Source organism: Sceloporus undulatus, chromosome 8, assembly GCF_019175285.1.
Source record: "Sceloporus undulatus isolate JIND9_A2432 ecotype Alabama chromosome 8, SceUnd_v1.1, whole genome shotgun sequence".
NCBI classification, from domain to species: Eukaryota; Metazoa; Chordata; class Lepidosauria; order Squamata; family Phrynosomatidae; genus Sceloporus; species Sceloporus undulatus.
Window position 1 is genome coordinate 36,226,337 of NC_056529.1, and position 15,071 is coordinate 36,241,407.

Here is a 15,071-nt window from a genome sequence, read left to right on the forward strand (position 1 = left end):
TCTATCAGTTTCTGCGCATAGGGCACCACTTTGTCCCCTTGTGTTCCCTGATTTCTGACTTGTTTTCTTAAAAGCGTTTATATATGAAAGAGGGTGCAAAGATTTCAGGGAGGGTTTTTTTAAATATGTAAAACAAGCAATGAATACATCCTGCTTCTGCTCTTTTCCCCATTCCTCTGGATCTGAGGAAGTAGACTGAAGTCTACGAAAATTCATGTTGCCAACTTCTTTCTTTCAGTTAATCTCAAAGGCGCTACAACATTTCTCTCCATACTGATTCCCACAGACGAACATGGCTATATCTTAGAATTCTTCTCCATTTTCTTCTTTTAGCTTATATCATACTCTCCTCTCCACCAAGGAATTTACTTCTTCAACATCTTTTTTTTTTTAAATTTCTGAACAGTCAACCTTTTTTTAACCTACCCAGCAATTTCTACAAGCTCATCAGCAAATAATCTGAATTGTTTATACTAACCTGAATCCCAGCTGGCCGACACACTGCTTGCCCCAGAATTCCATAGATTTTCTCTCTGTCTTCTTCTGTAATATTTTCTGGAAGCAGGTTATGAACTTCAGCTTTCTCCCTTGGCAGCAGGCGAACACCTCCCTGACTGTAAAACACATATTTTATCTCTTTACAATTTAGTATTCAAATTACTTGCTACATTAAGTAAAATGATCTTTTCTGCAAATAATAATAATAATAATAATAATAATAATAATAATAAAACCAATTATTGCTTCTCAAAGTGTGACAGACTAAAAGTTACAAACTGTCCGATATACAGTCCAGTCTTGGTATCCACAGACTTGCTGTCTGCGGCAAGCCTGTGTCGAGGTAGCACCAGTGGCTGAGGAAGATGAGGAGGAGGAAGCAGTGGTGGCAGCAATGGTCCCATACCGCCAGCCACCTGCCCACCCCCCCGAGAGCCGGGAGGGAGGAAGAGGAGGGGAAGGAAGAGGTGGAAATGGCAGCAGTGGCCCCATGCCTCCAGCAGCCCACCTGCCACTGGTGAGGAGAGAAGAAAAGAAGGAGGAGGAAACAGTGGTGGCCCCCTGCCAAACATCTGTCGCAGGTGAAGGAGGAAAGAAGAAATCCCCATGTGAAGGCTGGTGAAGTCCCATTGTCCCCAATGGGGCCACGGCCGTGTGGCCCCACCATCATTGGGGACGGGACTTGAGCATCCACAAATTTTAGTATCCATGAGGGGGTCCAGACCAGATACCATGAATACTGAGTATTATTTCAAGAGTCAGATGACAACCCTATAGAAATCCTTTCACTTGCCAAATCAGCTTGTCATAAAATACCTATTCTGTGTTTTGTCCCTTATTTCTTGGCTTAATAATCAAGTTCTGATTCTTAAACAACTTTATAAGCCCTTTCATGCTTTCAACTGATTTTGTGTTTGACCTGTTTAACAAATTTTTCAACATCCTGATATATTAGGATAGAGAAAAATATAGTATTTGGGTGGATAAACTCTGTTTCATGTAGAAAGCCATACACTGGGTCAGAACCATTTTTAAAGAGATCTTATCATTTTTTAGCACTTAAATATCTGAGGAATTCTGATTTATCAGCCAACAGGATGAAGATGACGGTGCCTTGTTCTCTCAGCCACTATAGTCATGCATATTTATACAGTGGTACCCCGGGATACGAATGCGCCGCCTTACGAAATTTCTGGGTTACGAAAAAAATCCATTGAAAAAAACTGTTCCGGGTTACGAAGGTTATTTCAGGTTACGAAAAATTTTTTGGTGCTTTTCGGCGCTTTTTCGCACGAAATCGCGGCTTTCGCTATTAGCGCCTATGGCCTTTTTCAGCTTACGAAGATTTTCGGGTTACGAACGCGGCGGCGGAACGAATTAAATTCGTAACCCGGGGTACCACTGTACTGCCTGGGTTGAGAGTAAAAGGAATCGTTGGGGCACTCTTCTCCTCTTGGCTCATGAAGACAAACTCACTAATTTTCTTGCTGTATTGGTCTCCAAAGACATTAGTGAACAAATATGGCTTTCTCAAGACAAGTTCAAAGGTTAATAGGAAAGCGACATAGTGATTCAATCTGAAAGACACCTGGTTGAAGTTATTCTCTTGAAACATATTTGGAATTCATTTGGTTTTCAAGAATAAGATTTACCTGGCATTATCAACTACTTTTCGGCCCCACCTGTAAGCCCAGCTAGCAAGTGCAGCCCATGATTTAGCTACTTCAGGAGCTTGGGCTGAAGACAGGCGGTAGAGCTGTCCCAAAATGAAGTCAGGTTCTCCAACACCAATGTTTACTAGAATGATGAATAAAATATGGAGTGGTTATATTAAAAAGGTAACTGCTATGAAGATATAGTTGGTTCTCCTTATTCATGGATTCAAGCATCTATGGTTTGAAAATACTCAAAAAATATATAAATTCTAAAAATCAAACCTTGATTTTGCCACTTTATATATGCTACACCATTTTATTATCCATAGTATTTAATGGGACTTGATGATCCATGGATTTTGGTATCCACTGGGGAATCCTGGAACCACACTCCAGTGGATACTAAGGGCCCACTGTACTTAGAATAAGCCTAACTGACTAGATTTTTACATGCCTTTCTTCTTGCAGTGTTTCTGCTATAGAGCAGAGCATGAGTGGTCACTCAATGGTGAAGTCTAGTCCCTTTTTACAGGCAATATTTATTGTCTCAGAAATGACCCTGAAGTCAATCTCCTCCATTTAAACATATTGGATTGACTCAAGACTTCATACAGTAAACTCACTGATATCAATTGGACTTGTTAGCTCAATTTATCTTAAGCACTATGAACTGTAACATGTGTAGTGGAAATATGATTACATTTGGAATGATCTCTCTGGTTCAGTAATGTAGTTCTCCAATATTAAGCTTCTCTATGGTATTAATACTGCTTGTTACTCAGATTTTTAGAGCTACCATGTCAAATATATATGTAAACAAACACAAAATCAGCATGGGACCCCCCCCCCCATACCTGTGGATTCACTTTCAATTCTGGGATAGTCCTCTTCAATGGTATTAACAGATGGCAAGTCAATCAAACTATAGATGTTTTTAGATAATGTCGAAAGACCAGCAAGATTTTGTTGCTGCCATGCTCTGAATACTTGCTTCAGCTGTCCTGAAATCTCTTTCCATTCAGCTTGAATCCATTTGGCTAACGTAAGAATAGACTTAGCTACAGCATATTCAGCTTTGGCAGATTTGCAGAAGCATATGGCACATGAGCTCAGCATTTCCAATGCATGGGTTGACTGGCCTGAAAGCAAAAGTTACCATTTTAGTAGTGTAATTAGTTTTTTATTTAACGCTTGTGTTTTATTTCAGCATGTTTCAGAGAGAGAAAAAAATCTTTTAAAACAATTTCTACTGTATACTGAGCAAAAATTTACCGGCAGCATCCTGTGGAGACAGGTAGGACCATAGATAATATCATCCAAAAGGCAAAGAAAGGAAGTGTCTGCTGCTGGCTGCCATTTTGCTGGCTATTTTGCTACTTGGTCTTAAACTGTCCCCCAGCGCTGACAGCACTGGTGACAGACCCACTGCTGAAAATGCTGCTGCTGAATGCTGCGTCAATAAATGAGAAAACAGTAGCTATCCAGGGGATGTTTTCAGATGAGCATGTAGACCTGGCTTTTATCACAACTGGCTGGATGAAACATTGGGCCAGGGATAAACTTTCTCAGTTTTGCTCACAAGCATAGCTACAGACAAGACCTGGAGGGTAGGGAGGCAAGATTGTAGTGATCTATGATCTATCTCACTCATTAGGTGCCCTATCTCACAGTTTCTAGGATGTGAGAACGTGTATTTGAAGGTGGGTGGCCTGGAAAGTATAGGAATTCTACTGGTTACCCACCCTGTTGCTCAACTTTCTCCATCCTGAACTAGCTGGAATTGTCTATGAAGCAGCTTGTTTTGCTTTGAGACACCAACATTCACTATGAGGATGCCTTGTTGTAAGTGGGTCATATTAATGGTTTCTGACCCATTCATACTGCATGGCACACTCGGGGCCTTGTTTTCCATGCTTACTGGGATGATGGTTATCTTGGAGTGGAAGGATATTCTATAGCTCCATTGTCATAAACTGATCACTAGCGAGTGGGATTTAAATTCACTAGTACATGAACCTCTGGAGAGATGGGGAGCTGATGGAGACGTTTCATCACAGAGGCTGATTGATCCAGATAGTGTCCAATATATCATTTCTGTGGAGGATATTAAACCATCTGGTAGCATTCCAACTCCAGGGGCTCTCAGATAAGATGGATTAGCTTGAAACATTCATCCAGTTTCAGAACCCAGCCACCCCAATAACTCCCCACAATCCACTTGAAAGCAGGAGGAGGGTTTACCATGTCCTCTCCTGAGGCATTTTAGACCTAGGAAAAGCCTTTTGAAATAGAAGGTATACCAAAAATTGGCTTTCATTTGATGCATTTGACCAGTATGCTGATGACACCCAACTCAAACTCCTTTTGAGTAAATTCTCAATAAGCTATTCAGGTTCTAAACCAATGTTTGGCATCAGTAACTGTGTCAGACTGAAAAAACTGAAGCTTAGTCCAAAATAAGACAGAAATAGTCCTGGTCAAGCAAACAACAGGCAACTAAATAGGAAAACTGTCACCTGTGGATGGGACTACATTTCCCCTGAAGAAATGCGTTTTCAGTCTGGGGTGCTCCTGAATTCATAATGGCTAAGTTTCTGTAGCATCTGGGAATGTATCTGCACAGTTAAAACTAGAAAACTAACTGCACATCAAAGTAGCAGCTCTTGTCACAGAGACAAATGCTTTAGTCACATTCTTTTTGGACTACCATGTGAGTGTTTGGAAACTTTAGTGGGTCCAAAGAGCCACAGCCATACTGTTAACTAGGGCTGATTGTTGGATGGCTACGTCTCCCTTCTTACAGCAATTCCATTGGCTATCAGCCTGTTTCCAGGTTCACCCCTATATAGATCATGTCAAGGCTATCTTAAGGACTGTATTCTCCCACATGAGCCTATCTAACCCCTGACATCTTCAGGAGAGATCTTTATTTCATTCCCATTACCTTCACATACATGCATAATAGGAATGCAAGAAAGAGCCTTCTCAGTGGGTTGCTCCTACTGTAGGCTCTGGAACTCTCTTCTCAGAGCAGAGTGACCTCCACATTTCTATCCCCACAAAAGTAGGCAAAGGCTTTTAAAAAAGATTTGACAGGATCTAGGAAACTATTTTAAAAGAAAGTGCTTTGATAGTATGCTATATTGTTTTTAACTTCTTTAATTTTTATTTTTGTAGTTATGATTTTTTACAATGTTACTTATAGTTTAATTATATTTTAATGATAAATGTTTTTATGCTTTTATTTATATTGTGTCTGAGTTACTAAGCCCAAACCTGGATTGTAACGTGGTATAGAGAGAGGCTCTAGAGCAGTGATGGCAAACCTATGGCACGTGTGCCAGAGGTGGCACTTGGAGCCCTCTCTGTGGGCACATGTGCCGTTGCCCCAGCATAGTTTGCCAGAGTTTGTTACTAGAAAGCCAGAGGGACATGGCACTTGGCAATAAATAAGTGGGTTTTGGGTTGCAGTTTGGGCACTTCTAAAGACTTTTAAAGAAGCAGGTTCCATTTTTTTGATCTAAAAAAATTGCATTAAGATGACATGACTAAAGGTAAAGGAGATTTCAGTGAAATAAATGGCACTTACCTGCTGTATATAACAATTTTGTTTTTTCAATTTCTAGCTCAGGACCCCATTTTTCATCCATCTGAACCGGTGTTGACACTTTCTTAAAATGATGGACTAAATCTTGGGCTGTTGTGGTTTTTCCAAGCTGAATTTCACTGCACTGTGCGAGGAGCCGTGTAGCCAGTGCAATGTTCCCGCGTTTTCTAGCAAATTTTGCAGCAGTAAGTCCCAATTCCATTAAATGGCTTCTAACTGGGATACTTTGCTCTGAAAGTACACAGAGTGAGAAATATTCAATCAAACAAAAAGCATTCACTTTTGACAAACCATGTATATTCTACACGGACTGCTTTGGACTCAATTTATACATACAGTGGTACCCCGGGATACGAATTGATCGCGTTACGAAATTTCCGGGATACGAAAAAGTTCCATTGGAAAAAACTGTTCCGGGATACGAAGGTTTTTTCGGGTTACGAATTTTTTTCGGCGCGAAATTCAAACGCGCGGCTTGCCAGCGCTAACGGAAAGCCCTTTTCGGCTTGCAAAATGCATCGGGTTACAAACGCCGCGGCGGAACGAATTAATTTCGTAACCCGAGGGAGCACTGTACTATTCCTTTTATGCCAATGTGAAAATGTCTCCTTAAATCTAAAATATCTGGAACTGATGGAATCTGCTTTTCCATTTTAATTGGAAGAAGTAAAATCTAAATCAAGACTGAGTTTTATTTTACTAGTCTGTGGAAAATTAGCTTACAAACAAGTGATTAAAAACAGAAAAGTTAAGAAATCATATTATATGGATGAACAAGAAACAGAAATCTAAAGCTGATTATCCATTAAACCTGTAATGGATACAGGTAATTCGCTTTAACATATATTACCTTTAAGTTTCTCCAGCAATTGATTCTGGTATGTGGTATATCTTAGAGCATGCATCCATGGTCTTACATCATGCTGCTTGCATGAACGCAGTGCTTCACTGAAGAGAGGAATGAGACAATCCTGTAAAAACACAAATGATGAGTGCTTGCTAGGTCTCTAAGCTGTCTAAGAAGCTCTGCCTTGAGTCCATATTTTTGAATGTAAAATGTTACCATAATTAGCAGATCCATATGTTTCTCTATAGATACTGAGCTGCACTGGCAAAAAAGGGGCAAACTGACAAAAAAGAAGTATTACAATCTGCAATAATTTTATGGAAAGCTTACAGATGTAACCAATGGTGTCTGTTCAAATGGAAAATGAAAAAAAAAATTTTTTTTTCTACTCTCCTTGCAGCCATCTCTGAGTACCTTACTAGAAGACTATCTAAAAACAATTTGGAGGACGTGGGAGTACAACAGGGAGAAGAATAAGTCACCAAGTGAAAGTCCCATCACAAGACAATGGATGGAGCCTTGTACCAGATAAACACAGTGACCATTTCACAACAGTCCTACTTGAAGAATTAATGAAGATACAATCATCCTAACTGCTGTCTCAAATAACAATTCTATTGGGTATTAAGTTAATTTCCCTTCTGATATATTATACTGAGGCGGTTGACTTGTTCTAACCTGATAAAATATGTCAAGAGGGGATCCTGAGTTCAAAGTGCCAGTTCATGCAGTTTGCAAGAGCATTCCATGTGTGAACATGTATGTACATATACACACCCTCTCCCTCTCTCATTAGATCAAACTAACAAAACAAATATTTGATTATACTATAGTAAGAAATCTTTCCATCAACTGCTCTGAAAAAATGCATGCGCACATGCAGAGAGAGAGAGCAAACAACTTGTTCAGCCATTGCTCATTACATTTTTGACAGGAGTACCTAGTTAATTCACCTTACCCCCTACAACAATCACTTGCCTCTCAGGTAAACTGATCCATCCATAGAAATTGTCCTGTTCTTTTAGAACCTTTCTATGGAAATAAATTTTTTCTTGCTCAGGTGGAAAGATTCCACACAAACAGGAACTTCTCCACTTCAGATGTGTCACTTTCCATGTGAGGCAACTCTCTCTCTCTCTCTCTCTCTCTCTCTCACACACACACACACACACTTACTATGTGAATTCATAAAATGCTTTTTGAAAATGCAGAGAAATATACCTCTGAAGAAAGCCTATTTGACACTGTATTTTCCAAGGCAGATGAACAATACAGCTGTAGTGTACTCAGTACTGGCAAAGACTGAGACATTGTCAGGGTGGCAAGTCTTAGAGGTCCAATGGCAATTCGTGAAGTCTGTTTCAAGTATTTTATAAGGTTTCTGAAATAAAAGTTTATATTGTATTATCAACAGCAAATAAATCAATGTGTACAATAAAGAAAGTATTTTTACTATTAAACATAAGATTTACAAATAGATGATATTTTTGTTATTGTTAACTGCCCTCGAGTCGATCTCAACTCATAGCGAACCTGTGGATGAGACATCTCCAAGACTCTCTGTCCTACACTGCTCTGCTTAGTTCCTGCAAAGTCATACCCATGACCACCTTAATAGAGTCCATCCATCTAGCATGCAGCCTTCCTCTCTTTCTGCTTCCCTACACCTTTCCAATGTTTTTTCCAATGAGTTGTGCCTTCTCATGATGTGTCCGAAGTACGACAGCCTCAGTTTTGTCATCTTGGCTTCCATGCAGATTTCTGGCTTTATCTGCTCTAGGACAGGGACGTAGCCAAGGGGGTGGGGATCTTGGGGTCCGGACCCCCCCTTCCATTAGAAAAATGAATGGTGTGTGCTGCTGCGCCACCACACCCAAGCCCCATTATAATGGTGGCACTTGATCTGGACCCCCCCCCCTTCCTAAAATCCTAGCTACGTCCCTGTCTAGGACCCATTTGTTTGTCTTTTTGGCTGTCCACAGAATCCTCAGAATACTCCAGCACCAGACCTCAAATGGATTGATTTTCTTCGTATCTTTTTTCGGAACTGTCCAGCTCTGACATCCATACATGGTAACAAGGAAAATAGCTTGTAGGATTCTGACTTTTGTGTTCAGTTCTATGTTTGCATTTTAGAATCTTTTACAGTTCTTTCATAACCACCCTCCTCATTCTTAATCTTTTTCTGATTTCCTGACTACAGTCCCAATTTCTATACTTCTATTCCTTCATTGTCTTTTCTTCTTTGGTCTTCCTTAGTTCCAGATATGTGAGGTTTTAGGCTAGCAGTACGCTATCACCTGTGTATCTCAGATTGCTGATATCCCTTCCTCCTGTTTTCATTCCTCCTCCTCCCATGCCTAAGCCTGCTTTTCTGACAATATGTCCTGCATATGAGTTGAACAGGTAGGGTGATAAAATGCATCCTTGTCTGACCCCTTTGCCAACTGGGAACCAGTTTGTTTCTCTGTGTTCTGTTCTGACAGTAGCCTATGTTGGCTTTCTTTTGGAATTCCTTGGTGCAATCCATTAGCCATCGTATGTTTGTAATGTAGTCCCTAGTGCCTCTTTCTTTCCTAAACCCCGGTTGGACCTCTGGGATTTCTCTTTCCATGTATGGTTGCAGTCTATGTTGCAGAATGTTGAGTATAATTTTGCTTGCATGGGAGATTAGTGCTATGGTCCTATAGATGCTGAAGTATTTCGTGCCTCGATTTTTGTTGATGGGGATGTATATTGATTGTTTCCAATCTGTTGGCCATTGTTTTGTTTTCCATATCTGTTGACATATGCTAGTTAGCATTATAGTTGGCTTTATCCAAATGGATTGCAGCAGTTCAACTGGAATATCATCTGTTCCTGGGGATTTGTTTTTCGCCATTTCCCTTATTGAAGCTTGGGAGTTCATCTTCATATGGCTCTTCATTCCATGTGTCCTTCATTTTGTCATCTCTTTTATATAATTCTTTTGTGTATTGCATCTAGCATCTTTTTATTCCTTTCTGGTCTTGAATTATCATTTTTTTATTGTGATAGTGCCCTGGTCCTTTGTTTGAAATGCCGTCAATTTCTTCCTGTACTCCGTCACAGAATCTTTCAATTTCTTCCTGTTCTGCCTCTGTGGTTGGTGCATGTACTGTACTTGAATTATGGTGATATTCAAGTAGGTTTAATGATGCAATATAAATCTACTTTAGTTTATAGAAGTAAGAACAGTACAAGGTTCTACTCTACCTTGAATACTAGTGTAGCAGTGAAGAACAGGTTGCTCGCCTGTAACTGTGTTTCTTCAAGTGGTCATCTGCGAATTCACACAAATGGGTTTATTCTGCGCCTGCCCAGCAATCTTCAGAAACTTCTAGAATCTCTAGGCAGAAAGTAATGTATCTTTCTGCAACTTTTTGGCGGTAGCTCCGCCCACCCATATATAAGGCCCCTGGTGGCCCACTCCTCTTCAGTTCCGAATGAGCTGCTAATCAGCGCGGCAACAAGCGTTGTCAAATGAGCAGACACTGAGGGGATGGATGGGCGGGTTTGTGTGAATTCGCAGATGACCACTCGAAGAAACACAGTTACAGGTGAGCAACCTGTTCTTCTTCTTCGTGGTCTCTGCGAATCACACAAATGGGTTTAGACTAGCGAGCTATAGTCAGTGGAGGAGGGAGTGTCGATAAGCAATAAATGACATAATCAATAAAGTATGTAAACCAAACAACTGTGTTATTTATTAACAGTGCAACAGGTCTAATGCATGGCAGAGAGTAACACTGCCCTCCCAAAAACTGCATCATACCTGGCCCTTGCATCCAGCCTGTAATGTCTAATGAATGTCAATGGCTGGGACCAGACAGCTGCCTTACACACATCCTCAAGGGGAATCCCCGTCAAAAAGGCTGAGGATGCAGCTACCGCCCTAGTTGCATGGGCCCTAACCCGACCTGGTAGAGGCTTTCTAGCCAGTTTGTAGCAGAGGTGTATGGTACTGACCACCCACTTGGAGAACCTCTGCGGTGACACCGGCAGCCCCTTCTTGGCTTCGGAGTAGCACACAAAAAGTCTCTCCGAACGCCTGGAAGCAGATGTCCTGTCCAGATAGAATGCCAGCGCCCTGCGGACATCCAGGGCATGGAGCTGACGCTCAGAGTCTGTGGTCGGATTAGGAGCCAGAGTCGGCAAAACAATGTCCTGGTTGATGTGGAAAGCAGACACTACCTTTGGCAAGAAAGTAATGTCTGTACGGAGCACCACCTTACCCTTATGGAAACGGAGGAAGGGTTGGTCCATCCTCAGAGCACACAGTTCACCAGCTCGGCGGGCTGACGTTATAGCTACCAGGAAGGCCGTCTTCCAAGTCAGGAGTCTCAGATCCGTGGTAGCTAAGGGTTCAAAGGGCTTGGACACCAACTGTGCCAGGACGGTATCTAGACTCCACTGTGGTGTAGGGTCTAGAATCGGTGGGTGCAAATTGTTGAATCCCCTAAGGAACCTCTTTACGAGAGGATCCCCAAAGAGAGAGGGCTTGTCGTGAAATTGAGATGAAATGGCGGACAGGTAGCATTTGATAGAACTCAAAGAGAGACCTGCGTCCGCTAAGGTCATGAGAAAATCCAGAACTACAGGGATGGAGACACGGTGGAATGTCCCTTGCTTGCAGAAAGGTTAAGAACCTATCCCATTTGTAGGCATAGGACCTCTGTGTGGATGGTCTCTGTGCTGCCTTGATCATGCTAAAGCGCAGAATGAACTCAGGCTTGCTAGAGAGGTTAAGAACAATAAAAAGGGCTTTTTTGGATATGTCCGCAGCAAAAGGAAGAAGAAGGAAACGGTAGGGCCACTGCGTGGAGAAGATGGCAAAATGCTAACAGAAGACAGAGAAAAGGCAGAATTACTCAACACCTTCTTTGCCTCAGTCTTCTCAGAAAAGGCAAAGGGTGCTCAACCTGAGGATAATGGAGCAGAGGACAGAATAGGGGAATTTCAACACAGAATAAGTAAAGAGATAGTAGAGGAACCCCTTATTAATCTAAATGAATTTAAGTCTCCGGGACCAGATGAACTCCATCCAAGGGTATTAAAAGAGCTGGCAAATGTAATATCGGAGCCATTGGCAATAATCTTTGAGAACTCCTGGAAAACAGGAGAGATCCCAGCAGACTGGAGGAGGGCAAACGTTGTCCCCATCTTCAAAAAGGGGAAAAAAGAGGATCCCAACAATTATCGTCCAGTTAGTCTGACATCAGTACTAGGAAAGATTCTGGAGCAGATCATTAAACAGAGAGTCTGTGAACATCTAGAAGGCAATGCCATAATCACAAAAAGTCAACATGGGTTTCAGAGAAACAAGTCATGCCAGACAAACCTAATCTCTTTCTTTGATAAAATTACCAGCTTGGTAGATGAAGGGAATGCTGTGGATATAGTATATCTTGATTTCAGTAAGGCCTTTGACAAGGTTCCCCATGACATTCTTGCAAACAAGCTTGTAAAATGTGGGCTAGACAAAGGAACTGTTACATGGATCTGTAATTGGTTGACCGGCCGAACCCAAAGGGTGCTCAACAATGGCTCCTTTTCATCCTGGAGAGAAGTGACCAGTGGGGTCCCACAGGGCTCTGTCCTGGGCCCGGTGCTATTCAACATCTTTATCAATGACCTGGATGACAGAATTGGGAGCATACTTATCAAATTTGCAGATGACACCAAATTAGGGGGAATAGCTAATACCCCAGAGGACAGGATCAAGATTCAAAATGACCTGAATAGACTAGAAAGCTGGGCCAAAGCTAACAAAATGAAATTCAACACGGAGAAATGTAAGGTATTGCACTTAGGGCGGAAAAATAAAATGCACAGATATAGGATGGGTGACACCTGGCTGAATGAAACTACGTGTGAAAGGGATCTAGGAGTCCAAGTAGACCACAAGTTGAACATGAGTGAACAGTGTGATGCGGCAGCTAAAAAGGCCAATGCTATTTTAGGCTGCATCAATAGAAGTATAGTGTCTAGATCAAGAGAAGTAATAGTGCCACTGTATTCTGCTCTGGTCAGGCCCCACCTAGAATATTGTGTCCAGTTCTGGGCACCACAATTCAGAAAGGACATTGAGAAACTGGAGCGTGTCCAAAGGAGGGCGACAAAAATGGTGAAGGGTCTGGAAACCATGCCCTATGAGGAATGACTTAGGGAGCTGGGGATGTTTAGCCTGGAGAAAAGAAGGTTAAGAGGTGATATGATAGCCCTGTTTAAATATTTGAAAGGATGTCATGTTGAAGAGGGAGCAAGCTTGTCTTCTGCTGCTCCAGAAAACAGGACCCGGAACAATGGATGCAAGCTCCAGGAAAAGAGATTCCACTTGAACATTAGGAGGAACTTCCTGACAGTAAGGGCTGTTCGACAGTGGAATGCACTTCCTCGGAAGGTGATAGAGTCTCCTTCCTTGGAGGTCTTTAAACAGAGGCTGGATGGCCATCTGTCAGGGATGCTTTGATTTGGATTTCCTGCATGGCAGGGGGTTGGACTGGATGGCCCTAGTGGTCTCTTCCAACTCTACGATTCTATGATTCTATGATTCTATGTCCTGAACACTGGATGGAAGTGTCCTCAGGATCGGATCCTCCATGCTACCAATGGGAGGGATTGTATCTCGGGATGGTGAATTAGCCCGTCGTGGAGCGAGAGCAGGTCGGGCTGGTGCTCGAGGCGGAGATGGTCCTGCGCCCGTTGTAGGAGCGGAGCGAACCAGGGCTGTCTGGGCCACCACGGTGTTACCAGGATTGCGTCCGTGTGGTCGGCCAACATTTTCGAGAAGACCCTTGTGATCAGAGGGAACGGAGGAAAGGCGTACAGGAGGCCTTGGGTCCATTTGAACTGGAAGGCGTCTCCTTCTGATCTTGGGTCTCTGTACCGTGAGCAAAATCTCACGGTATAAGTATTCAGCCGGGAGGCAAACAGGTTGAGGAGGGGGGTTCCCCAGCGATTGAAGAGTCGGGAAACCACCTCTGGATGCAGTCTCCACTCGTGGCAGGTGGATGATGACCTGCTGAGACAGTCCGCCAGGTCGTTCTGGTCGCCGGGCAGGTGGATGCATTGTAGCAGGATCTTGTAGTCTATACACCATTCCCAAATGCAGATGGTGATTGACAGCAGAGTCCTCGACTTCGTACCGCCTTGTTTGTTGAGGTAGTACATGACGGTGGTGTTGTCGGTGAGAAGGAGCACCACCCTGTCCGCGAGGACCGCCTGAAAAGCTCTGAGTGCTTTCTCTATGGCGAGCATCTCCAATACGTTGATGTGGAGAGTAGCTTCTGCCGGTGACCATCTGTCCTTTATTGTAAGGTCCAATGTGTGGGCGCCCCATCCTTGCAGGGAGGCGTCCGTAGTGAGAGAAAGGTCTGGCTGAGGGGGTAGAAAAGGCATCCCCACACAGACATTGTCGGATTGGAGCCACCATCGTAAGGACCTCTGTACCGTCCTCGGGATGGTGAGCAACTTGGTAGCCGTGTCTCAGACGGGGTCGAACACGGAGAGGAACCAAGATTGAATAGGCCTGAGGCGCAGTCTGGCCCACGGCGTGACGAAAGTGGTGGAGGCCAGGTGCCCCATGGCAACTTGAACTGCACGGGCCTGAAGGCGTCTTCGGCGGAGGCAGGGCTGCAGAGATGCACAGAGGGCTTGGAACCTTGTCTCTGGAAGGTACGTCCTCATCTGTACAGAGTCCAGTGTTGATCCTATGAAGTCTATTCGCTTGGTAGGAGTCAGGTTGGACTTGTCGAAGTTGACCTGTAGTCCTAGTGCTTGTAGCAGGGATAGGGCAAAATCCAGCTGCTCGAGCAGGGCATCCTTTGAGGATGCTGCGAAGAGCCAGTCGTCCAGGTACGGGAAGACTGTGATTCCCTTCTGACGAAGGTAAGCCACCACGGGTGCCATGCACTTCGTGAAGATTCTTGGAGCTGTGGAAAGGCCAAAGGGAAGGACCTTGTACTGGTACGCCTGGTGTCCAACAGCGAAGGCGAGGAACCTGCGGTGGTCCTCCAGGATCGCTATGTGAAAGTAAGCGTCTTTCAAGTCTAGCGTCACGAACCAGTAGCTTTCCTGTAGGAGTGGTAAGATAGAAGCAAGAGTTACCATCCTAAATTTTTTATAAACAATAAAGTTATTAAGGGCTCGAAGGTCCATTATGGGTCTGAGGCCAGAGTCCTTCTTCGGTACAGTGAAGTACCTGGAAAAAAAGCACCGGTTGAACTCAGAAGGGGAGACAGGTTCAATGGTGCCTTTGTCTAAGAGGGTGCGCACTTCGTCGAGAAGGGTGTCCGAGGGGACGGTTGAAACAAAAGCTCCGGTTGGCGGGAGCTCAGAGAACTCTAGGGCATAACCCCTTTGGACGATGTTAAGTGCCCAAGAGTCCGAAGTAATGGCGGCCCAGGTGGTGAAGAAGGGGCTCAGCCTATTGGAGGTGACGAGG

General features: G+C 43.4%; 1 protein-coding gene across 2 annotated transcripts in view; it reads right to left on the reverse strand.

Moving 5' to 3' along the window:
- The window catches only part of SMG1 (SMG1 nonsense mediated mRNA decay associated PI3K related kinase), a 100,149-nt gene that overhangs the window by 33,346 nt on the left and 51,732 nt on the right, over positions 1-15,071 (reverse strand). For both annotated transcript variants that reach the window (XM_042480747.1, XM_042480746.1), the window contains exons 28-33: positions 7,829-7,988; positions 6,611-6,731; positions 5,743-5,991; positions 3,008-3,292; positions 2,151-2,295; positions 479-614 (exon numbers count right to left, since the gene is read on the reverse strand). In XM_042480747.1, the coding sequence (XP_042336681.1) occupies positions 479-614; positions 2,151-2,295; positions 3,008-3,292; positions 5,743-5,991; positions 6,611-6,731; positions 7,829-7,988 (1,096 nt within the window). The remainder of the gene's footprint in view (positions 1-478; positions 615-2,150; positions 2,296-3,007; positions 3,293-5,742; positions 5,992-6,610; positions 6,732-7,828; positions 7,989-15,071) is intronic.